Genomic DNA, 26,005 nt, shown 5'->3' on the forward strand with positions numbered 1-26,005 from the left:
CCTGGCCTCACAGCCAGTGAGCGGTGGGGGGTGGAGGTTTGGGAGGTACATAGCTCCACAGAGCTCACAACAGGTCACGGGGAGCCCCGTTTTCTTAAAGTGAAAGGTGAGGGAATGTAGAAAAGGGACTAACATCGGAGTGGTTTGGTGCCAGGAACTGAGCCAGGTACACTTGACCCATTGCTTCATTTAATTCTCAGTGCCCCTGAAGAAGGCCTGGAGACTCTCAAGGAACACATGCAGAGGCCGACCCCGAGGGCTTCAGAGCCAGGAGTGGGGGGCTGGGTTTGCACATGGGACTCTGCAGTCCAAGGCCCTTGCTCTGCTTCTTGGAAAAGTGCACAGCTCTTCAGCCGCTCTTACCAATTTAAGAAGTTCCAGGAAATAAATCTGAGGCCCAAGGGAGCCCTAAATCTACCAGGTAACCAGGCTTAAAGGCAACCCATCTGCCTACACCCTATCACACCATGGCATCTGCTCAGCTAATAGCACAAAGACAGCCAGTGGCTCAGAAACACAGTGTGGACCAGTGTTTCTCAAGCTGTGTGGCACCGAAACTAACCTGCAAGTTCAGTTAGTGTATTAAAATTGTCATTTTAATGTTATTTCTCCTAGTTATAAAGAAAAATTTTCTTTGCAGTGATAACTTGTCATTAAAAGCCAAAATGTTACAGATTGAGGCTTTAGATTTTTGGGTGGGTGTGTCTCACACTGGAGACCACCGACGTATTTGGGGGACTTTGCAGTTATTCTTTTCCTTTTGTGGTATAAACGCTCCATGTGACAGGGGCTGCCATGCAAATGCCTCCTGGGTGCCCAGGCTTGGTTCTAAGTGTAAAAGGGCCCATCAGGCTTTCCGTCCTTTCCTGAAACCCTGGAGTTCTACCGGCCAGTGTCCTGCCCTGATCCTCAGGCGCCCCTGGCTCAGGGGAGGCAGCGAGAACTTTGGGGGAAAGGGAAAAGCCACCCAAGGCAGAGTTGGAAAAATGGGCGCGTTTGAGATGGCTTTTCTGCTGAGTGTACAGCTGGGCTTGATTAACAGGACAGGGCTGTGTCCTGCGTCACGAAGGGCAGAGAGCCGGGTATGCCCAGACGTGGTGGTGGGATTTTGTTTCATCCACTTTTGACTTGTCTGGGTTCTTTTCAACAAGCATCTCTCACTTTTATACATTACTGTGTAATACGTGAGCTCCAGGATGACGGCTGCCTCTGGGGAGTGGGTGAAGGAGACAAGAGCATGGGTGGTGCAGAGGGTGACCAGTTTTCTCTCAAATGTGTGACCTTAAAACCAGAAGCAAATAGGACCAACTATCAACCGCTGTTAGCTCCGCGTAGGCAGTGGGACTCGGGCGCCTGTGACGTTACCCCCCAGCCTCTATGCACTGTAGGAGCCTCTGTGCTTGAGCCCCAGCCACTCGGTCTTGAGGGCACGTGGTTGGGAAGGGCTCCTTCTTAGGACAAAAAGCAGAACACAGCCATCAGGTGCTGTAGTACAAATTTAATAAAGCCTTTGATCACATTTTAATCCATAAGTTATCTCTGAAAACAAAAAACAACTTTGTAGAGCCATCAAGAGCCATTGAGGTGTCACTGAACACCAGCTATAAAAGGACAGATTTAGTGTTTTAAGATAGTGCAATATTTCCAGCTGTTGAAGAGAAGAATTTAAATGAAATTACAAACTACCCCTCCTCATCAAACAAAAACAACAACGTTGAAGTCAGTGCTTAGAAGCCACTCCTCCCCCAATCCCTCCCACACAGGCTGATTCTCAGGCAACCAAGATGGGAACAAACTTCTTTGGGCAGGCTGACAACTCCTCAGGCCTCAGCATATGCGTACAGACTGCCCAGTGTACACACACGTTCAGAAGAGATCTTCAGAGGAACTGAGCATTTATAAAGAAGGTGGTAAATCCATAGAATCAGAGGTTACTAGCAAACCTTAAACAATAACAAATTCCTGTCTTTAAATTCCTGGCCGTCTTCTCCTAAAAGTAAAACACACAGTCTGTTCTCCGGAAGCCAGGGGCTCTAACACAGCCAGGCTTGGACCCACACAGGACACTGACGTCCAGCAGAAACCCTCTGAGGGAAGCCATGGAGATGGGTCTTGTCTGCTGTGCTGCCAAATTAAGGTTCTTGCTGGAAGGTGTTACGCTGCTTGGAAGAGAGCCGGGAGCCCTAAGCCGCTCCACAGAGCCGAGGACGGACCAGACACTCCTGGCTTTCATTCTGGCTTCAGCCTCGGTGGTGGGATGCACAAGGGGCATGAAGGGGTGGGCGAGAGTGGATGGCTGTCAACACAGACCACCACCATGGCCTTTGCCTCAATTCCCTGGATCTAGAGGTAAAGTTCTCATGATAAAAGTCAAGGATGAAGACAGAGGAGCATAATGGGTTGGAAGAGAAAACAAAGTAACAACAAAAAAAACCCCAACAACAAAGAAACCAACCTAGAGGGTACATGGGTTTCCTCAGCCTGGCGAGCTGGGTCGGTCAGAGCAAAGGGCTCCCAGGTTCCCAGTGCTGAGGAAGGGCGGTTGTGAGACCCGAGTTTCTTGGGATTTTACAATCTGTGGAGTAGAGCCACTGCCCACAGGAGACAGGTACCTTTGTCTAGTGTTTGTTTCTTACTAGAGAGCAAGCGAGGCAGACAAGCGAGAAAGGCCGCTGCTCCGTGGGAACGAGCAGGCTTTGGGTAACAGCCAGTGCCTTCTAGAAGTGGAGTCGCTCTGAGGGCTAACAGGGTTTTCCTCATAAGCCCAGGACGCCAGTGTGCGCGCACAGGACGGGGTCAGGCCAGTGGAGGCTCCTGGGCGGCTCGGCCTGCTGAGGACCCAGAGCATCGGAGGCGAGACCGGGGATGGGGGCCTGCCACCGTGTGGAACGGGCGGCTCCCAGGTGGGAGCAGCGCCCCCAACTTCCTGTGCCCCACGGCCTCCCGGTCTCCCAGCAGGCACCTCTGCGTCCCTGGGGACCAGGTGGGCCTAGCTGTCTGGAGAGAGGCTGAGACTTTTTTGGGTGCATAGAGGCTTGGCAAGGCCTTACCTGAGTAGAGTTTTCAGGAACGAAAGGAGAGCGTTTCGTGCACTCAGGCCCGTGCCACGAAGACCACTCTGGAGCCTTGGGGTTTCTGGGGCTTGTTCAGGCAGTTCACTCAGAAAGTGAAGGGAAGAAAAGACTCACAAAAAGACCAAACTATCAAAAGGAGAAGCCCCTCTGCCACCACAGGCCTGGGCTTCAGGCCACTGGCAAGTAGGAGAAAAGGACCAATGCTGGCGGAATCGGGACGTTTATTTCCAACCGCCCCTTCCCACTGGCGTCACCTGGAGAGTGTTGTGTAGCGTCGTCATGTACATCTAAAGTTCTGGAGGCCACAGGGGGGTCTCATGGCTATAGAGCGGGTCTGGGGCTGCACGTCACCTGTCACCAGGAACGCTGCCCGCCTGGAGCCAAAGGCCCTGGCAGGCCAGTCCCTGAGGGCAGGCAGTCCGCAGCGGGGTCGGGAGCTAGGAGAGCTCGAAGCCCGTGTTCATGCTGATGGCGTAGCGCAGCTTCTCCCGGAGGACGCTCTTCTTGCTGTAGTTGGGCAACTTGAGCAGGTTGAAGCAGGTGGAGGAGGTGGGCAGACGGCCGCCTGGCTCCCGCTTGCGGATGGTGAAAAAGCCTCGGAGGACGCTGCCCAGGGTGTCCCCGGTGTCCTGTGAGCACACACCACAGTCTCGGGTTGGCAGGTGCCCGGCACGGGAGACTGGGCAGGGGCCAGAACGAGTGGCCTGGGAGAGGACCTGGCGGCCCCTGGGTGCTGGGCAGAGTGCGGCATGTGGCGCTGGCATGGCTGGCCTGTGAGTGCGGACACCGCTCCCCGAGGCCGGCCACCAAACAGAGGGCAAGTGGCCTCGAGGGCTGAGTGCACAGAAGCGAGCCCCACTCCTTGAGCCCTGCATGGGAATCCTGTAGTAAGCGCTCGGAAATGGGGCCTTCTGGTTAGCTGCCAATTACTGGTTAACAAATTTTCAGAGCCAGGACTCTCAAAATACTTTGGGTAACAACACATTTCTGAGTGCAGTCTAACGTTTCCTCACTGACCTCGCCAGCCAGTGCTGTGGCTCGTGGCAGACTGTCACTTGGGGCAGCCTTCCTTAAGTGAGGGGGCTAGTGTCACACAAGGTGTGTGTGTGTGTGGGGGCGGGGCAGGGTTCGGAGCCCAGACTATAGCATCCTGAAAGGCAGAGACACTCAGAGGCCACTGGGTGTTCTCTTTTTGGGGGGTGGGGATGGGGAGACACTTTTAACAGCAGATACTATTTGAGCAGCCCCTCCACCACCGCGGAGCTCAGTAATAACCCCTACATGTTCATTCTGCCTTTACAGACGTACAGCCAGCAGTGGAAGAGCTGGCATTCAAGCCGGTGCCTGTCCGAGTCCCAGGCCCAGGTCCCCACCCCGCTCCCACATGACCTCTCAGGCTTGGAGCTGTGACCAGACCAGCAGCTACTAAAAAGTGCTCCCCGTGACTATTCCCTGAGGGAATAAGGAGGAAGGGGCTGAGAAAGCCCACGCCCAGAGCAGCCCAGGTCCGTCCGCGGGTGTCCTCGGCAAGGCTAGCCTGCTCTCCAGCCCGAGAACCACGGAACCCTCTCGGGTGGCCCAGGAGTCCAGATCCCACCCTGTGGTGGGCTCAGCAGACAAGAGAGAGCAGCTGACTGACTCGCCCCCCACCGTGGTACCTGGTCATCTGACACTTCGACACAGCGGATGGAGAACGGCGGCTTGAGGTAGGCGAATCCCAGGAGTGGGGGCCGGGAGCAGCTGGTCACAAACTGCAACACAAGGCAGAGTCACGGGACAGAGTGGGGCCTGTGCCCCCTCAGTCAGCCTTCTCTAGTCACTGTCTCATTAGCTGATGTTCAGCCAGCAGCACAGGTGACACAGGGAGCATTCGGCCCAAGAATTGGGACCCATCTCCCATCTCTCCTAAGGGTGCTGCTCTCTGGGGCTAACACATGAAATCCACACCAGCGGACATGGCTAATCATTTGTGCGCATCGGCCAGGGGCTGGTGGCCAATATGTGGCTGAAGAGTTCAGGAACAACCAAACTCCCCACCAGGGGACGATGTCCAGCGGGGCTGTCACGCAGGCAGCGGAATCACTGCTGACTGACAGCCTCCCGTAAGAGATGCCACGCAGCGAGACACCGGAGAGGAGAGGGCACGGAGAGAGAGCTGTGCCCAGGCTGAGGGGCCTGGAGCCGCTGTGAGGATCACACAATTGCACTCGCCTGCTTTGCACTGGCTTCCTGCTCGGCTTCCTGGCCACGCAGGGAGGATGTGCAGGTGCGCTCACCTGAGCCCCTGGCCTGCTGGTCTACTGAGCAGTCTCTGAGCCCAGCTCCTGGGAGCCCTTCTGTGACAGACAAACCTGCTCTCAGTACACTGACGAAAATCAGCCTCGGAGAGAGCGAGGCGGAGGGGAGGACCAGACACTGGGCACACCATAGAGGGCCTAAGGGCAGCCAGCCACACTTCCTGCGACTCTTGGAATTCTCTGCATCTTCCAGATGGCTGTGCCTGTGTCACTTTCCCAAATGTACCGCTAGCTCGTGCCTGGGCAGACACATGTCTAACCTGGAAATCCAAATGGTAACCCCACGTAGGGAAGTCCAAGGAAACCATGCACTTCCTTTAATTCAATGTTAGCCCAAACTGCTCTCCCTTCTCTAGGAGATATAGGTACCTGCTACTTATAACACTGAGCTTGCTTCAAAATTTTGTGGTACGTTGCGTGTTTGGGTCTTAAGATAAACATTACCATTTAAACAATGTTATAAAATGGTTGTGAGATTCCTGAGAAATTTTATATCCAAAGTCACGCTACAAAAACAGTTTGTACAAAAAGTATTGACAAGATATATTAGTATCCTATTTTCTTTCCCACCATAAAAACCGGAGTAGCACTTGCGATTTAGAAACTGCTGAGTTTCCACACCGTGCCGAGTACTCCATGAACCCAACCTCATCTATTCACTCCCCAACGCTGCATGATTCGACCTGTTTTAAGGCTAAGGAGACACACCCAGAAGTGTCTGTGCACATCGCCATTCAGCCTGCTCAGACCGCTGCCTGCTGCAAGCTGGGGCTGGGGGAGGAGAGAGGGGAGCGCTCACCGCCCTGGGACAGGAGCAGGAATGGGAGCACGGGAAGCCCCCGATGCTCTGCTATGATTACATTTAAAGAACGTCACATCTACTCCTGTACAACAGGTCTGTGGCTTCCACCGGCTCTGAGGCCTGGCTGCAGCCACAGAAAAGGGCAGGCCCATGACAGGAACAGTAGGCTTGGTGACAGGCTCTCCAAAGGTGCGCACGTGTGTGTGCATGCACACACATGCCTACACGCATGCGCGCCCACTGCATGGGGCCAGGACTGCATGGTTAGGAGACACCAGCTTTTCTCTCTTTCTAGGAGATGCAGGCTGAGCAGTTGGTTTTACAGGTCGCCAGGGGCTGTTCTGTCGCCAAAGGCACTGCTGGAAAAACTGAGCTGGTTTTCTTAAGAATCAACTACTGGAATTATGTCCACCTGCCCACCCTGAGTCCCCCAAGACCTGCAGGGATGACTAGTGCATGTCTGCCTCTGTGGGCTGGTGCGAGGGCTTCCTCCATGGGAACGAACCCTCCTCAGAATGGCAAGCCAAGGAGAAAGAAAGCCAAGCCCGCTGCCATCACAACTGGTGGCAATACTATCCATGCTGCCTCAACCACTGAGGTCACGTGAGACCATTCTAGAAACCCAAATGTCCAAAGGAGAATATTTCAAGGCACTTACATTTACCCCCAGAAAATGGCAAAATGCTCATGATGAAATACCAAATAGAAGAGCAGGTGGAAAGGGATGCCCCATTTTTATACACACGCACGCACGTACAACACACAGACAAGTGCGTGCCATTCAGGCTCCTATAAAACGCGTTGCCGATGTCGGTAAGGAAAAAACACAGTGGCACTGGGGGAACATTTTGAACATTACAATTTTAAAGACACCTGTACAGAAGGCCTGGTTAATATCAGCCACTCTATTTGCAAAAATAGACATTAATATCCGCCTACTTGATCATGTGCATTTTACTGGGACCTTTTGTGTGTGTGTTATTGCATATTCACGCTGAGAAAGAGTAGGGGCAGTCCGTGGTGAGTAGGAATGGAGGGAGTGTACATCCTACACTGTAGGAACAGGGGTTGTTTAAAAGTTTGCTTGTCTGTATTTTCTTGGTAAACACCACTCACTTCTATAATGAAAGGAAAGCAAGAAACGAGATGTCAGCAAGGCCAGCACCGGCAAAGGGGCAGAAGGAGTGCCGAGCCCAAGCAGCAGCCCGCCCCTGCAGGCCTGTCCCCGCAGAGGGCACGCTGCAGGCTCACGGGCTGACTGGACGCAGCCCTGTCTGTCTCGGGGCCCCTTAGGTTACTGCTTGACCTCCCAGCTAGACCCACCTGTGGGGCAGGATATGCTGACGGTATGAGGTCCTTCTGATCACTGTACTGTTTTCCAGTGCAAATTATTATATCACCTGGCCTTCTGGGTTTATGAGACTATCTACATACACACGAATGCATGTATAGGTAACATATGAAATACCTTCAGAAACATAGCTCTCTCGTTGGGCGTGAAGTCGGAGGCCAGAATATCCCAGAGCCAGATAATGACCCTGTGGCTTCCATGAAAACCACCGTAGTACACCGTGTGCTTCCTGCAAACAATCCAGACAATGGGCTCAGCCACACACAGACAGGCATGGCAGTTAGACAAGGGCACTACTGGCTACTAACTTCTTAAAGCCAGGAGTTCAGGCCTTAATAACCCCATGTCCCTGGAAGCTAAACGGGTAGAGAGCTCAAGAGCTGGCCCTGCGGCTCCCAAGCAGCAGCTGACAGGAGATCCTGAAATACTACCTCGTAGGATTTCAGAGAGCCCAGCCGTCCTCAAGATGTACTTCCGTTTCTCAGTCTCTAGGCAGATAAGTGGTGGGGCTTTTATTTCAAAGCAATTCACCCAGTGACCAGGGAGGAGGAATGCATTTGGAGGCGGGCCCCTGAGACCACTCTTCAAAAGGGACCCTACATGGGAGCAGCGTGCTTTCTAGGAGGCCTAAGACTTTCACCCTCTCCCCGTTACTCGCTCCTTACTTTAAATCTTCCAGATCAATCTCAGCATTGTCACCGGAAATGAGACGCTGGAGCTCAGGGGTTGAGAACATCCGGATCCAGTCGGGTTTGATAATGGAACGGAATCCGCTAATGAGGGCAGCTGTCTGGTTTTTGATCTGAGTGTGCATTCGAAAATGTGCCATCAGATGGATGTAGCTAATTCTGTTGCCAACAAAAGAAAATGACGGAAATTAACAGGACAGGGCAGGCTGTTCCCAATGGGCTGGAAGATGAGTCCAGGCATTTCTGAACCATTTTACAAAAACAGAAAGTACCAGAACGCTTGACCAGAACAACGGAGACGACGATGACGATAGCTCTCCTGAAGGGTACACTGTGTGCCACTGTGGGTGCGTTACACATTCAAGGGCATTACCTCATTCACTCCTCCAAAACAAAAAATAGAACAAAACAAAACAAAAAAACCAGTGGGTCAGACATCAGGATGACACCCCACTGTGTCAAGAAGCAAAGTGAGACATTCTCCAGGTAAGGAGATGGCCCTTCCTGGTACAAAGGGGACTTTTTGGGTTGTATTTAATTTCATCTGTCTGGAATATACCAATTAAGATATAATTCAGTCCTCCAGGAGGCTTTAAAGCAGAGAATAACTGTTTCATGTTGAAACTTCAATCAAAACCTCGCTCACCTGGACCAAGAGTCCAGGCCATGAAAAGGCAAGCCTGCAGAAAGTGTTAACCAAACACAGCTGGCTTATGTTTAGGTTCAACGGGGAAGTCAGAGCAACAACAGCAGTTCCAAGCAGACCTTCCCGGGTCTGCTTCTATGAACAGTGCTCGCATCAACAACTGTGGAATATACGACAATTCTTTTGAACAAGTTAAATACGTTCCAAGAGGCTTGCTAGCATCGCTGGTTTCTTAGCAAACCATTTATTCAGAGATGAAAAAACCTGAGGTCAGCCCAGGCACAACTGTTAAAATTCCAAATTAGGACAGTCCAGATAAATCTGTTTTCCTCACAATGCTCAGATCTGAGTCACTGACCTTGAACATGTCCCTATTTTAAAAAATTATTCAGCAGCAAATTTGCACATTACACTCAAATATGCCTTTTTCTATTATTGTTACTCCTTTCCTATCCTCTTTCAAGCAGGTTACTAATACTGTTCCATTTTACAGAGAGACAGCGAGAGACAGACTTTTCCATTTAACACCCAGGAAGTGCAAGATCAAACGTCACTCCTGAGGAGGGAGGAAGCTGGCACTGCCATGCCTTTTAAGGTCATCTGCAGAACTGAATACCCTTGCCCTTACGCTGAAGTTTTACGCTAAGAACACGTAAGAGTTTGTGAAATGACTTTCCACATAGGAGGTTTCCGAGCAGGACAGGAATCACTCCAACACGGGCTGCGCTGAGCCATGGCCTCTGGCTGTTCTACGTATGTACAGCTCCTCCCATCACCTCTGTGCCATCACGCCCAGGGAAAAACCCCTGCCCATCTGAGGGTGGCAGGCTGTAATGTGACAGGTCACATATCCGATGATGGTGACAATCACTGCTCTCGTTTATTTAGGCCCTGCTTTGAGCCAGACATCCTGGAAGGTATTTTACATGTTTTGTCACGTGAAGCCCTCTGAAGGGGTGGTAAGAGGGCACGTGGCAAGGCAGGAACAGGGTCCCCCCTTGCTCTCTGGTGCCCCCAGGCGGTTCCTCCCAACCGGTGTTGTGTTCTTTCTCAGTTGTCAAACTAATGCCCCGTGGCCAAGAGTCAAACTGGTGTATTTCAATGACGATGAGAACTGGGTCTGTTCTTCCATCTGGATGACAGCTCCCAAGCAAGCAGACTGACCGGACCACCCAACTCGAGGGACTCGATGCTCGGGAACACTGGGCTGTAACGAGCATCTGATCCGAATGACTCACCGGGTGGGACTGACCTCTCACTTGTCACTGAAGAGTGACACTCAGATTTACAGTTCAGATGCTCAGCTGAGCCCGGTGGCAGGGGAAGACTGACTGACTGACAAAATGGCCAATAGCTACTCTTCATGCCAGGTTTTGCTGTTAGGTGAGAACAGCGCCGGGTGGAGACAGTGCACTGAGGGCTTTTGCTTCTAGGGAGCAGAATTTGACATTTGTGATTGATTCCTAAAAGCCTGTTATCTGTGACAATAGATGCCAGGCCTCAGAATCTCCCGTCGAAGGGCCTGTCTGCTGCATTTGAATTCATTACTGTGCGTTCTCAAGAACAGTGTTTTATACAACTGCCACATGCTACCCTTCCAAAATGATCGGCTCTTCCAAGGTGTCTTTCCGCCTCCGTGCCCTCTGGGTTCAGGACTGCGTGCCTGAATGGCTCAGGATCCATCTGTCTGCATCTAGAGCCGTCATTAAATTCCTAGGAACACCACAGCCTGGGTGCCTCTGACCTTAGAAGTGCTACTGCAAAAAATAAATTGTCAATTCTTATTTTGCAAATCGAATTTAATACGATTTTAGCCTATGAACTGTAACCAGTAAATTCCATTATGATATTTATGGCCTCTTTCTACTTCAATCTATCTTCATAAATTCTCAAAGGGAGCCCGGAGAGCCAGAATGAAGTCTTTTCAAGTGGTGACCTTAAAAATCGAATTGCTATACTCACTTATTTTCATTTGTAACAGGGATGGTCTTCCCTCCAGGAATCAGTTCATGGCAAACAAGCTGGGGGAGAAGATGGGGAGCAATTACTCGAGAGGATTCCAGTGGGGGAATGAAGTTCCCTGGAGATGAAAGGGCCCGATGCCAGTGTCCGTAATAATGACAGAACTAAGAGGAGCCATGTTTGGAAGCAATCATTTTCACAAAAAGCCACGGCTTAATTATCAGCAAGCAGACCCTGCATGATCAACATAAAAGGTGTCTTCTCATCTGAGCCTTGTTCAAACATTGGTATTCAGGCGTCAGGATGTCGTGGAGGGGAATGTGTTAACATCTAAGAGCACAATAGGATGGTTACAACCCTGGAACGCTGTGCAGCTCTTCAAAAAATATATGAGGAAAATTTATATTATTGAAAAGTGGGGGAAGGGGGGGAAGCATGCATGGCATGGTTATTGCTTCTATAAAAATTTTTTTTAAAAATTACATGCATGCCCAGGGAGCAAAATCTTCAAGGACACAGGCCACCTGTGAACCGTGGCACTCTCCAGTCACCAGCACTATAGGTGGTTTACATTTTCATTTTTATGCTCATATTATGGCTGAATATTTGGTTACGAGTTTGCATTATTTTTATAGTCGGGAGAGAAAATTAAGAATGTCAGGAGGAAGACTGAAAATCTGATTAAAGATTTATTTGAAAATTCTATAGAGTCAACTTCTTCAACTTCAAGAACCTCACTGTACTCCTGAAACTAATATAAAATAATATCGAATGTCAACTATAGCTGAAAAATAAATAATTAAAAAAAAAGAACTGTGGGTCACCTAAACATCAAAGAATGTGTAATTTTAAGATAATTTTAATAGAAATTCTATTAATATAACTCTAGAGATGTAGCAAGTTCGAAAAACAGCGACCTCTGGTTGCACTGCTGTCTACATCTTGGGGCGCACCAGAGCTTTTAGAGCTGGAAGGGCCCTTAGGAATCACCCAGCCCGGTGTTTCCCATAAAGGGTTCCCGGGAAACACCCTGTCTGTGAGCTATTACATGGGGAATCATTCTGAGATGGCATTCTCCTTCTCTGAAAGAGGAGGTCTGTACTCAAATGAGCTGGAGGAAGTGGAGCTAACGTCACTACCCCAGGTTTCTTTCTCGTGGGCTCCTCAGAGCCCTTATAAGCCAGTGTGCTTGGCAGGTCTGCAAGAGGGCGGGACATGCAGACATTTAGAGCATCCAGTGACACTGGTCCCAGCAAGGGCCTGCATTTGGCAAACGGTACTTTTTTGAGATAAGGAAAGTGTGGCCTGGGGAGACAGAGTGACCTAAGGTGACACAGGCAGGGCCCCAAGAAGCCAGCCCACACTGCTAAGCTCATGGCGCGGTTTCTGCAGAGCAGCCCTCAGACCACGTGCAGAGAGGCTTGGGCAGGCAGGTGTCCATTGGGACGAAACTGGAAGGGACTGAGGGCATTTCTGAGAAAAACTGAAAGGAAAACCTCGGGGAGGAAACACCTCTGCAGCCATGATTCCAAGGGTCTCTTCTTCCTGCTCTGCTCTTTATAACGAGTCGGAACAAGGACAGGACTGTTAAGAGGCACTTCTCAGTGGCTTCTTCCTCCTAAGTCACAATCCTCCCGGTGTGACTGACAGCTAATCCTCACCATGGTAACGGGGAGTTACGGCTTCCAGCAGGAATGACCCAGAGTGCCACCTCGGCACAGTGAGGGGAGAGCAGGCAAAGGCCATGCCAGCTAGGAATGGAAGGGGGACGCCCTGCCCTCCCGCCTGGCAAGGCGGGAGAATGGAGATGGGCGGGGAGACGGAGGACGAGAGGCCGGCCAGCCAGCCAGGTCCTCCAGGTCTGTGGGCCTCCTGTGGGAAGCACCGCAAGCAGCGCAGGCCTCAGAAGTCCATGGAGGGAGAGGACGGCGAGCGCAGCCAGAGGCCAACCTACCTGCCCCATGACGTCCTCATCGTACGACAGCGTCAGGCCCAGGTCAGCGATATCCCCATCATAACGCTAGTACAACAGAGAAGTGGAGAGTGTTGGCTACATCCTTGAAGAGTTTAACACTCCTGTCCTAAGAGGCCTGCGCGGGCAGTGACGGCTGTGGCTGCCGTACAGCCTGATGCACAGAAGGCCACCTGTCACCTGGAGGAAGGAGGCCGTGAGCAGCAGTCCCGAGGAGGGCACATGGGGGCCTCTTCACACAGCAGGACATCTCGTTCCCTCACACCACACCCTGCAGGGCTTCACTTCCCAGGGGCTCACACTAGTGCTCAGCGAAACCCTGTGTTCCACACTGACCTTAATGGAAGTGAGGTTTTTGTAGAACTCCGAGTCCAGCGAAGGCAGTTCATCCACAGAGCTGTAGAAGATGCTGTGGTGGTGCCCCAGCAGCTGGCTCAGGAAGAAGGAGGCGAAGGGCACGTCCACCACAATTCCCTGAGAGGGAGGACAGACAGGGCTCCGTGTCAGTGATCTCATCAGAGGCCACTCAGGCTGCCCGCCCCGCACCACCCCCGGGGGTGCCAAGGGCATCTCTAGGCACTTCCTAAAGTTTCAGTCTGGAGAACAATACCTCCCTACCACTTAACGAACAAGCGAGTGTCTCCTGGGGACATTACAGCACGCGGTTAAGGGCACAGACTCTGGAGCTGCACAGCTCAGGGATCAAGTCCACGGGGCCTCAGCTCTCCCTTCTGTAAATGGGGAGCAGCACAGCCTGTCAGCTGTCCATAAAGGCGCAGGGTGTGGAGGAGCACAGAGGACAGGCTCTCACCGGGAGGCAGGGCGGGGAAACTTCCTGGAGGAAGAGACATCTAAACTAGACCTAAGAAGCCAAGGCCTTTAGCATGAGGCCCACAGGCACGGTCCAGGGACAGCACATCTGTGTGAGAGGAAGGGGAGTTGGGCAGCGAGGCCAGAGGCAGGCAGGGCCGCACAGGCCTCCTGGAGTCTGGATTCTACCCTGAGGGCAGCAGGGAGAGCTGGGAGGGCTCTAAGCAGGGCAGTGTCACATCTGCACTTTACGTGGGGAATGAACCAGGGGAGGAAGACAGGAGGCAGAGACACAGCACAACCAGGAAGCGCTGCCTAAGACCACGGAGAACTGCCCACAGACTGAACCAGGGCAGCGGCTGAAGGACCGACAGGGGTGTGTGGGCTGGAGAGATTTGGATGGGAGAGTCAATCCCACTCAGCGAGGACCTGTCACAGAGGATCAGGGGTTTATACGAGTTCATGGGCACTGCTCCTCATCCGGGGCCCACTATGTCTCCTAACTTCTTTCATCTGCACTATTATTGTTGGAGACAGAGGAGACAGATGGGGCCCAGGAAATAGGGGAGGGCATTCACAAAAGCCAGGAAGTCATGCTTTTCAGCTGGCCCAGACTCCTCCGAGGCTCATCAGGGCCACATGCTTAAAGGGAAAACATGGCACGTGCTCAGGTAGGTCTTCATGAGATTTTTTTAAAAATGGCAATCAGCTGAGAAGTCTCCATTTTGCAGATGTGAAAACAAGCACAGAAAATGAGCTCAGGCTACCCAGCCAGCCCGCAGTAGGAGGACTGGAGGGTGTTTGGGCAAAGACTCAGATGGGGCCCCCGACTTCCTAGCGGCCAGGGACTGAGGCTGCGGACAGAGAGAATGATGGATTACGTACGAGTAAAGGACGTCGGCCCACATGGCCTCCTCCCCCAACCCCCCCAGCTCTGGCTCTGCCTGTGGGAGGCATTCTGGCTCCTCCAGGGCTTGTGATGGCCGGTGAGATGAGCGCGGCTCAGGTGCTCAGCCAGGATCCTGGCTGCCTGGGCCTGAGGGAGGTCCCCGGCTGCTCTGGCGCCCACCGTGAAGGCCACGAAGCCCGGCCAACGACAAGCTCGAGCTGTAGCTTTTCTTCCTTCCTGTGGAGCAGGGCTTCCTGGGTGTGTGTGTGTGTGTGGGGTCAACTGCCACCAGGAGGGCATCCTGCCAGCTCGGCTCTCAGTGGAGGAAGATTGCAGCTATGGGGGCCTCACCGGAGCCTGCAGAAGTCCACACCGCCCTGACCCCGTGAGACTGAGAAGGGCACGTTCAGACCCCCTTCCTCTTAATGACAGTGAGGGTGGCAGCTCCACTTCCCCCAGGAGCAGGTGCCAGGCACCGTTGGAGGTGTTCTCCCTCTATCACCTCATTTACCATCTACAGTAAGCAAATAACATATTATCTCCACTTTCCTGATGAGAACCTAAAGAAGGGACCTAAAGGAGGAAAGCGACTTACACGCACAGTCACATAACTAGCCAGGGAAGGCCGGTCTTGACCAGCTGCTATGGGCCATGTCTTGCCTTCATGTTCTAGTCTGCAGGCACCTCCCAGGTACCTCTGGCTCACTTCCAAGCCCTCACTCAATTAACAAAGGGTTTTAAAACAACTGTAACTACTATCAAACCCCAAAGGACTCTGCCCTCATCCCACCCAGACTTCCACATGGAGACCTGGCTCTGGCGCATGACCCCTCAACCCTCGGGGAAACAGGAGACTGGGGTGGGTCTCAGGCTGGCCTGGGTTCCATTCAGGACTCTGCCACTGAACTAGCGATGCGACTCTGGGTAAGTGACTTCTCGAAGCCTCAGTTCTCGCATCCTGATGTAAACAGGCAGCAGCAGCACCCACAGGACTACTGAGAGGATTAAATGAGAGCACACGGACAGCACCCCGTATTTTGTACAGTCATCTTGGTTCCTGTCCCTCCTTCCTTGACTTTATCCTAAGGACAGGTTGTTTACATGGCTGGGCCTGATGACATAAATGCACACGAAGCCCAAAGGTACTTCTCACATCTCATTTTGCACCCCAGTTCATCGCTGCTGAACGCGCCTACCTCATACACAGCCTTCCCCAGCATCTTGCCCACAAACTCGAAGAGCTGCAGGTAATTCTCATGGATGTAAGAAGTGGGAGAAGGGTAGAGTCTCTCATCCCCGCTGGTTGTCTGCAAGGCAAAAAGACGGACGGAGGCAGGGGTTACACGCCCTGTAACGAGCAGGCCCAGTCCTTCCCGTTTCATTTGCCACCTCGAATCTGGCTACTGTCAAGCCCGCTCGCGCGTCCCTTAACTACCTTGAACAGGTTGAGGGCCGGGTCAGATACCCTCTTGATGATCTCTTCCAAGAACTCCTTGAAAACGCCGTCCTGATCGATCCCCGCCTCGTCCACCCCGAGGTCATTGACGAACTTCACGCGGATCACACCCTTCATGGCATGCTGGGAAAGCTGCCGCAGCTGCTCATAGCCGTCCTACCAAGGGCAGAGTTATAGCCCATTAGGAACCCAGGGCCTTCTGAGTAAGTCAGGGCTCCCCTCAAGGCCCCTTTTCCCCTGTGAGCCGCTTTCCCAGTGTAAGGAACGCGCAAGTCAGGGTGCATGAGAGGAGCAGTTCTCACCTGCTTTACATGAGAGCCTGTTAAAAGGAAAATTTATTTGGGGGGATGTGACTTTACCACTCTTCGGCAAGGGGAGGCTGCCCTCAAGAGGATGCAGAGCAGCGAGACAGGGAATTAGACAAGTCAGACAAGCTCTCGGCCATCAGACAAAGGATGGAAGAAACTGAGACAAGACCACACCTCTATTTTACTAAGTGTATCTCTTAGCTCACGGCAAAACTCAAACAATCAATCAATCAATCAAACTTACAGACAGCTAGGAGATGAAAAATAAAAATACCCTCCACCCCCAATTCTTGGTGTCTTTCCCTAGCACATGAAAGGCCTTGTGAGTCCTGCTGAGGAGTTTAAATTATATCCTGCAGGCAATGGGGAGCCACAGAAGGACTTAGGCAAGGAGCAACATGGCTGGCTTTCTGCTGGCAGCAGGGTAGATAGACGGCAGGGGACAGGGCAGAAAGCAGGAGTGACGCTGGGGCTGGACAAGGGCAGGAGCTAAGGGGACAAGCCTCGGCACACTGCTGGCTCCTATGCAGCTCTCTCAGGACAGGCGGCCGTTCAGCAATCTCCCCTACCCAGAATTCCCGGGCACAACTTCTGAGTTCTGCGGCTAACTCGTCTTACTTAGATTGTCTCTTGATTCTAATCTGATGAGGTCTTCCTGGCTCCTCATTCTGTCACCTAGCATATTTCTGGCATGTGGACGCTGATGAGCAAGCTGCTTAGGTTTTTATTTCAGTGGTTATAAAACAGTGCTGAACAGGACAGGACCCAGGGAGGAGGCCTTTGGGCCAACATGAGGCCCATTCACCAGGGTAAGACCTAGGTCTTTAGATGCGGTCACATAATATCCTGCTGAGGTTGCCCCCATTTCTCCCTCTCAGGCACAACTGCAGTGCTCTCAGATGTTTTGCTGACAGGGGCATCTCCACGGCATCCGCTCATCTGCCACTCTGGCCCCATCACAAAGCAGATGAGGCCAGTCTTGTGAGACCTGTTTTGTAGAACCCTTGCTGCCTTCCTGTTGATCACATTTCCCTTGTGATCCAAAGGACTGTCTGTGGTGGCTCCCAACCTTACTCAGGGTTAGGCTCCAACGTTAGAGAGCATGGAAAAAAGGAACCTGTGCGGTCCCCAAAGTCACCTGAAGGAACAGGAACACAATTTTGAGGGCACAATCCTGGAAAGTACTTTTACGCAAGTGAAGTTTGAGAATCATTAAGTTAGCTGAAAAGAAGGGAAAAACAGGAAGTCAGCATGCAGCTGCTGTAGCATTTAAACCATTCTGCCTACATCTAAGATAATTATCTTGGCACTGAATTGGGGTGACCGGTGGAAACTACAAACGTGTTCCTGATCGCCTGCAGGATTTCCTCCATGCTGCTTTAAAATGAGGTCTCCCTAACCGGGACACGTCAGCAGGGGTTTGGGCTTCGCAGACTCAATGTGTGTGAAAGCTCTTAGCACACAGCAGGTGCCCCAGGGAAGCATGCTGGACTCAAAGCTCCATTTGGCTTGATCAGTCCCCAATCAGCCTCTTCTTTGACAAGTTGTAGAGGAATTGCCACCTGTGTCCTCTGATTATTTCCTGTGCCCCGCCCCCGCCCCCAGCCAGGCACTCTGGGCACTGGTGTCCTCACTCAAGGATTAAATCTGTGCCCCTCAGGGCGGTGAGCGGCAGGAGGGCACACCTCACCTCTACTGCATCTCAATGAGCAGAAGCAGAACCCTGACCCAGGGACAGGACAGCTGGCTTTGTTTTCCAATGACTTCAAGACCCGATATCCGAGTGACCCTGACTAAGAATGTGAATTTCTCTGGCCTCCGTTCTGCCACTGACAGGGTGAGGGGAAAGGGTTGGGTGAAGGTACATGTAAGGTTCCTTCCAGCCCTGAAATGCCCGAGCTCCAGCCCTAGGTCACACTCTTTGAGGGGAAGTCTTCCTGCAGGACAAACACCCGATCGCCTAATGCAGAAGCACTGCCTTCAATACACACCATTATAAAGGACACAGGAGAAAAAAGCCTTGGAATCATAAGTCTACCATCAACTTTTGGATGCCCCCTTGTGTCCAAATCAAGCAGAGGCCACTGTGTGCTCATGTTTTAATAATCAAACCACCAGATGATAACACCATGGTGACTGAATAAACGACCCTCTCCCCCTCCTCATTCAACAGGAACACCAATGACGAGATATTTCTAATGGGACATAAAGAGGAAAACAGGCTTCGCCTAAACCCTAACTAAGACAGACATCCCTCCTTTGACATCCCTGAGCGATGTGTTTAAAAAAGCAGCTCAGGAAGAAGCCAGGATGTCAAGTGACTTTCCCATAAGCAATGACATGAGAGGGAGTCAGTTGGGGACTCTGTCACTCTCAGAAGACAGCAGGGTCCCTACCACCCCAGACTTCCTGTGGGTGCTAGTTACATCGGAGCGGGATGGTGGGTGGTGGGACGGAGGAATTTACGAGACAAGAGATGTGCATGCGGGGAACGTGCTGGAGAAGGGAGTGTGGACAGCACAACTGGGCTTTTTCTGCTTTGAGTCCAAGGGAAGGTCGTAAATTGGTGGCCCACCAGCTGACTTTGGTGGGAAGACAGGGGTTATTTGACCTTCTAGGTACTTTATAAAATTTCATTAGTTCCCAACATCAAAAGGTCAGGGGGTTTCACACAAAGCCCTGAATTTTGGCCTTCTCTTAAAAAACGAGAGCATCATGGAGTCCAAACCTCTACATGGCAATAGTCGGGTGGTGCTCAGTGTTTCCCTGGGGCACGTGTTCTCCACCTGCCTACTCTCTACTGCTCTCCAACACGAAGGCTGGATGTCAGTTGTCACTCATCAACCCACTGGAGGGGCTGTTTCTCTTAAGTAGAGTTACCTAGGCTGAGGGCTGCGTTTCAAAAGCGGTGGAGAGCAGTGGAAGTGAAGAATCTTTCTATTTGTTTAGCGTGCAAACAAGGTGCTCCTGCGCTGAGACACTCTCGGCCAGCTTTACTCAGTCCCATGACCTGCAGGGTCCCTGTGGGCACTGCAGATGCTTCTCCCAGCTTTTAACAATGTCAAAAATATCATCCACCGCACGCTGCTTCCCAGCAGACCTCAGTGTCCATCACCAGTGGTCACAGGACTTAAACAAGGTCTCCAGGAAGGAGCGTGACTGCCCGAAGGGAGAAAATATAAGCATGCAGGGAGGAGGCGCTGCAGCCATTGCCATCTGTTGGGGGCTGGCTCTGTGGCCATGGCCTGTCCTGGGATGCCATGATTGTCCCATACTGCATGGCCTGCTAATGAGAAACTGGCTGGAGTGTGATGAAAGGTCTAAAGAACAAGCATGGGAAGATAAATCAGGCCAAGGCTCTCCTGGGAATGGGTACTTGGGGCTCAGTCATCAATTCCACCACTGGCAGGACGAGCACACACAGGCAGGCTGTGCACTGCACAACACTAGGGGAGTGCGGGGGAAGGGGGGGCACACGCAAGGCAGACATTGTAGGCACGTACATTTATTATGACAATGTTCCCGCAGATAGTAGTCAAGGTCTTGTTCTCACAAAATCAATATATCAGGACCATTTTCTGACATATGGAGGTAAAGTGTTCTGAGGACAGGCACTTATTACTGACTCACATGAAGTCCCCACACAGTGGTAAGCCGGGACACTGGCTTTGTTTGGCTAAGGTGGGCCTGTTCCTTTTTATCTCCTAATCTGACTACAAAGACCTTCTAGCTCGGTGACAAATGCATTTCCCAGTAGGGCTCAGTGACACCTATGCTGCAGCCTCCACATTCACAGCTGGGAGTCTGGGCAAAGTGTCTGCCGGGACAAATGGAATTTGCACAGACATGAGAATGTCTACATATGGCACTTCCTGTCCTCATTTCAAAGAGGCACAAAGTGTTTGATGCTCTACGCCAGGGGCCCTCGCGGAGAAAAGGAAAAGCAATCCTGCACTGCAGGTCTCCAGCACTGAGGACACGTTTAATCACACAGCTCTCAGAGCAGGAAACAAGACAAGTGGCCGCTTTCCTGCTCCCAGAGCCTTGATGTCAGTGTCATTAGATCAAGGAGTGATAAGAACTGTTCAGAGGCAACAGATCATCCACTAAAAACCCTCCATTTCACAGAGTGCACTTCTCTGTGGGTCTCTCACCTCCAACATCCGGGACCGGCGGATAGTAATGTGAGTGACGTGCGGGGAGGCGGAGCTGGTTTCCACAAGCCCCAGCTGCTCCTTCTCCTTGGTGACCATGTTTCGGAACAGGAGAACTCTCTGAAATGAGCAAAGAGGAGACCAAAACAGGGTCAACGACTGATGGTTCCCTAAAACACAGTGTACAAAAGTAACAAAAGTCAAGTCACGTGAGCTGCAACTAGAATGGGACACATCAATAGGTGCTGCGGGTTAGAAATGACTTGGGGGACAGTTAACATTCCTCCAAACATTCTTGGGAATTAAAAATATCGCTGAATACATGCCAAAGAATAAAGGTTCCGGCAACAGTGGTCTGGCTGCAGCCAGAGGCCAGCTAAGAAGAGTCTGGGAACAATCAGTCAATAACCCGCTGCAAAAACCTGGTGGCAAGACAAGTGTACAGAGGCGGCTTTCTACAGCCATGCCTGCTTCAAAGGAAATCAATATTATAAATTTAAAAAACAGAAACATTTCAAAGGCAATTTTTTTCACTGTCAGAAATTTTTAAAATGATCCTACAGAATAAAGGTTCCTGACCTTTTATCTGCCTCCTCGGTGCCCTCGAGCGCACCGTGGTCCCACTGGTAATATTTCTCAATTATTGTTTGAAAAGAACCTGCTCTCTCCTTTCTCAAGATTCTGATAAGCTCCTTTAGGCAAGCACTGACCCTTTTGCACACTGCTGTAATAATAGCACTCAAATAATGGCAGCCGAATGAATACATAGATCCAACCACAGCTGATTCTTTTTAAAAAATGGGAATCCCCCCAAAAGTTGAGAGCTCTGTTAAACCTAAATAAGAACAGTAATCAGAACAGCAGTAGTAATGAGGATTAACTAGTATGTACAAAGGAAGGTTAATGCATTTCATTTGATCATTTATATTAACTTAGGAAGGAAACATGGTCCTAACAGAAAAAGCAGCTGCCAACAAACAGCCTCCTAAGGACAGATGTATTTGGTGGAGGGGCTACTTTTAGCAAAGCAGCTCGACGTGGCTGGTTCATGAGTCTAGAAATAAAGACTGAAGTGCTCTGAAGAGTATCCAAAGCTTTTGGGGTCCCAGGGCCATGTGGACAGGATAGAGCAGACTGAGGAACAGCGAGGGAGGCGGACGAGGTGGGTGAAGGGATCTAGCCTCCCCCTTCTCAGGCGGGGGAGCTGGAGACTTTCAGGAACAAGTATTTAACTTGTGTGGGGCCATGTGGCATGACTGCTTCCAGGGACTCCAAATCTTCAGCATGATCACTTGAACAAGGGATGTCATTTTATGGAACATGACGCAGAAGATGCGCTTCCCATCCAGGTTAACCCAGGGTGGGGCAGAGAGTGCAGACACAGAAGCAGAGCTGCAGAGGTGACCACGAGAACGCCAGCCTCCCAGGAATCAAGGAAAGCCTGGATGGGGCTCTGGATTTCCAAGGGGCGTGGAAGGTGGTTTGAGGTAACCTTAACCAGGTCTCAAGGGGCGGTGAGGCCTCAGTGGCAGCAAAGGACATCTGGATAAGGAGCACTATCCCCATTTTGCAGATGAAGAAACGGACTCACCCAAGGTCACACAGCGGGCGGGCGGGCGGCTGGCAGATTCAAACCCACAGCCCATGCACAGAACACCACACCACATAGCCGCTGCCCATCCCACGGGGCACTAAGCCTTCTAGGCCAAACCAAGGGAGAGACCGGAAGTCCCAGTCAGGAGATGAACTGCACATAAACGTGTAAAAACAAAATGTAAGGAAAGTGCAGAGGATGAGTGTTGTGTGTGCAAACCAGGCAAGTGGAGGCTTTTAATACCGTTAAGGAAAACAAGAAAGGCACCCACTCGAGTGAGATCAAGAACAAGGGAGAGGTCTAGTCTTTAGGGACACAGGGCAGAGTGGTGACAGGCAAGAAAGCAGGACTGGAGGGATCCTGTTACCCTCCAGCACGAATAAACCGATGGGAGAAGGCGGCACATGCCCTGTTAGGCGAAGCCCGAGATGGAAGACACGAGCGCCCTGTTGCTCTAATGCACCAAACCTCAGACACTCTCCCGACCTGCTGGTGCCGTCACAGGGAGCAGGACGGGCCAGTGGACGAGGAAGGGCCCTATTTTCCCAAGGGAGGGACAAGAGATTTTATGAGGCAACAACAGAAAGCCTTGATGGCAATCTTAAGCAAAATTTCCAAAAGGAAGAAATGGTTTTGAGGATTAGAATACACTCTGGACTCACAAGTCATGCAAACTACTCTCCAGAGGTTCCCCAACTTTCCTGCTCACAGCGCCCCTAACGGCTCAGCAGTATTTTCAAGGTACTCCTCAGTCAAAAGAAATACTTAACAGCTCCATTTACTTGGTAGGTAGGTCCTAATGACTTAATAAGTATTTACGTACTAAGAATGTAGTAGCTGTATTTTTAAAATAGACATACAATGAAATAAAGGATTTTTAAATTTCATTTTTAAAACCCAGCTTAGCAAACAGGACATCATCAAATAGAATGCTGAAGGGCCGGCCGGGTGGCTCAGTTGGTTAAGAGCTCGCTCAAGAGTGTGAGCTCTGAGCAACAGCGGTTCGAGTCCCGGCCCGAGCTGAGCAGCCGCTGAGCTGCCAACAGGTGGCAGGATGGCTCAGCTTAAAAAAAAAAAAAAAAAAGAATGCTGAAACTGTGAACCTGAGCTAGTAGTACTTTCATATAGCGTCCAACAGATTTCACCGTGTTCCCCTCCAAAACTTAAAATACCCCAGGGTATCCCAGCACACCGTTTCTGAGCTGCAGACATACAGAGCAGAGATTCCAGACTACACGATATGGGAACGCTACGGTCCAGGCTGAACTCACAGACACACAGGTCCAGGACGCGGCGCTGCGTTTTAAGTCAGGCTCCACCAAACTGGACTAGGCCCAGGAGACGAAGGGCTGGAAATCACGTCACTGAGGAATAGTTGGAGAAGGGAAGGCTGCTAAAACAGAGACTCAGATGGCAAATGAGAGATGTCTGCAAATTTCAGAAGATTCGATTCCACCTTCAGTGGCCAAAGGGCTGAAGTTACAGAGAAGTAAATCAGCTTAAGACGAGCAAGATGGTCCTTCATGGGGAAGGGGAAAGCAAAGGAATGGCCTGCTTTGCAAAGCTGCACGTTCTCTACCTGAGGCAAGGTCAGGGAGACAGCTGAAGGGGGCCCCTCAAGGAGGGCACGGGTAACGAAGTCATTTCCACGAGGCCCCTTATTTCTGAGAGGCTCTGCTGTCAGGCATAATAAGAATTTAAACAGCCATATCCATTTGCGAATCACTGCCAGAGGGTAAAGAATGGCAATTGTAAGTATTAACGTCAAGGTCGAAACAATATCAGAGAGCGGTGAGGAGGAGTAAGTATCTCTGAAAAGTGAGATTTCATTTACAAACATGTGACTTACACTTTTCTAAAAATATCTGTTTTGTCAAAAGAAAAAGGGAAAGGAAGGAAAAAGGAAAGGAAAGGGGAGAGGAGGGGAGGGGCGGGGCGGGGAGGGGACATCCAAACCCATAAGAGCCTCTTCTAAGGGAGCACAGAATTGTCCCAGTATCCCGCTAGGCACAAGGAATGTGAGCCTGTGCTCTCCCTGGACACACTCCTGCTACAGTGGCCGACGCTTCCCAAGTCTCTCATGTCCCCTGGGTCTGTGACATCACATTCTGCTGGATTTCTCCCTCTGATGACTCCTCTCCTAGCGCTGGCCCTTGAAGGGACAGATCCTGCAGGGTTCTGGCCTCGGTCCCCTGATCTTCTTACTCCATCTGGTTCCCTGAGCACCTCATCCATGGCCGTAAATGCAGTTAGGAGATTGGGGTGCTCTCTCCTGAGCCCCAGACCCATGTGTCCAATGGCCCTGAGGGGTCACAGGCACCTCCCATGTTACCTGCTCAAAGCCAACTTTGCTGGCACTTCCCAGACCTGCTCTGGCCGTGCTCCTACCTCTGGGAATGGCTCTCCCAGGCACCCAGGTGCCCGAGCCAGACACCTGAGCATCATCTGAAGTCCTCCATTCCTTCTCCTCTGAATGCCGTCATTCTCCAAGGCCTGTAGGTGTTACCGCCTTAAAAAAATCTCCTGACCGTATTATCTTTCTACTCCCATGGCCCCAACCTGACGCCAGACCAGATGGCTGTGACACCTCTGTCTCTAGCCAGTGCCCCATACTACAGCCAGAAGAACTTTCTCAAGCATAGCTCTAACCAGGTACCTCCAAAGCTGAAAGCTCTCCAACGGCTTTGGACAAAATGCAAGCTCCTGCCCTTGCTTGACAAGGTCCTTGCTGTTTCAACTCCTACAAACCTCCTCAGCTTCTTGACTTCCACCTTCTATTCTCTCCAGCCAGACCATACATCTGGCTCGCCAATAGGATCTACCACATTCTCCCACCCGAGGCCTTTAACCCTCCGTTGGGCACAACTGATCTCGGAGATTCATTGCACACAAATGTTCAAATATCTAACAGTTAACTTAAGTATCGTGACTCATCGCTTCCGTATCTTCCTCCTCTACCGTAACCTATCGCCAGTCGTGTTTGTGAGTTAGTACAGTAAAGACGTATTTCATAGTGGCATCTTTGTGTGCAATGAATCTGTGAGATCAGTTGCGCCCAACGAAGGGTTAAACACTGCCCACTTTTGCCTACACTCCTGACCCCGTTCCCTGGGCTCCCACAGTTTCCATCCCTGTGGCATACATACACCCCACTCTACCAGAACTGCCAGTTCCTACTGTCTTCAATCTCTGCACCCCAGTAGTTTGCTTAATACCCAACACAGATTAAGATCCTATCAGTTTGCATTTGCCGAATGAATGATCTCATTTCTGCATTTCCGATTGCTAGAACAGAAATGAAACATCAGGAACCTCGTGGTGGAACAGAGACACACAAGGAGCCCAGCTCTGAGTACAACTCACGTTTTTGTGAGGAATGACGTGAGGGATGTACTGCAGGATCAGCTGTGCCCGTTTTCTGTCCTTGTCGAGTTCCTGGAACAGCACACTAGGTTTGAGATCCCTTAGAAAGAAAAGACATGGGTTTGTTATGAAAACAAGAACGCTGTCTAGTGCAGGGTTGGCAAATGATGGCCTGTAGGTCAAATCCTGCCTGCTGCCCGCTTTTGTAAATAAAGTTTTAATGGGACACAACCACACTCATTCATGACATATTGTCTCTGGCTCCTTTCACCCTACAACGGCAGAGTCGAGTAGTTACAACAGAGGTTGTCCAGTCTGCAAAGCCTAAAATGTTTACCGTCTGGCCCGTTACCGAAAAAGTTTGCCAGTCCCTACTCTAGTGCCATCACTCCAAGAGTTATGTAAGAGCTGACATGTCACTGATAAAAGAATTTGGACATGATCTTATCCTGAGTTGTCGCAAGACGATCTCCCAACCCCACCTCTCAAAAAGACCTAGCTGTAGTTGTTATCCTAATTCTGCTGATAAAAAACTGCCCTTTAAGTGGCGCGATGGTTAAGAACTCGCTTGGGATGCCAGAGGGCCCCGGTTCGGATCCCACATATGAGGGCCAGTGACACTGCCCTCCGCAGCTGAG

The 26,005-nt window shown here is 51.2% G+C and overlaps 1 protein-coding gene across 4 annotated transcripts in view; it reads right to left on the reverse strand.

Moving 5' to 3' along the window:
- Window positions 1–1,478: 1,478 nt before the first annotated feature.
- The window catches only part of UBE3B (ubiquitin protein ligase E3B), a 55,015-nt gene continuing 30,488 nt past the window's right edge, over window positions 1,479–26,005 (reverse strand). For 3 of the 4 annotated variants that reach the window (XM_019649111.1, XM_019649110.1, XM_019649109.1), the window contains exons 18-28: window positions 25,368–25,467; window positions 20,411–20,530; window positions 15,928–16,104; window positions 15,689–15,799; window positions 13,130–13,267; window positions 12,776–12,841; window positions 10,822–10,880; window positions 8,190–8,372; window positions 7,642–7,753; window positions 4,733–4,825; window positions 1,479–3,703 (exon numbers count right to left, since the gene is read on the reverse strand). In XM_019649111.1, the coding sequence (XP_019504656.1) occupies window positions 3,512–3,703; window positions 4,733–4,825; window positions 7,642–7,753; window positions 8,190–8,372; window positions 10,822–10,880; window positions 12,776–12,841; window positions 13,130–13,267; window positions 15,689–15,799; window positions 15,928–16,104; window positions 20,411–20,530; window positions 25,368–25,467 (1,351 nt within the window). In that variant the 3' untranslated portion in view covers window positions 1,479–3,511. The other variant, XM_019649112.1, reaches the window with a different exon arrangement.

This window comes from Hipposideros armiger, unplaced genomic scaffold, assembly GCF_001890085.2.
Source record: "Hipposideros armiger isolate ML-2016 unplaced genomic scaffold, ASM189008v1 scaffold_129, whole genome shotgun sequence".
NCBI lineage: Eukaryota > Metazoa > Chordata > Mammalia > Chiroptera > Hipposideridae > Hipposideros > Hipposideros armiger.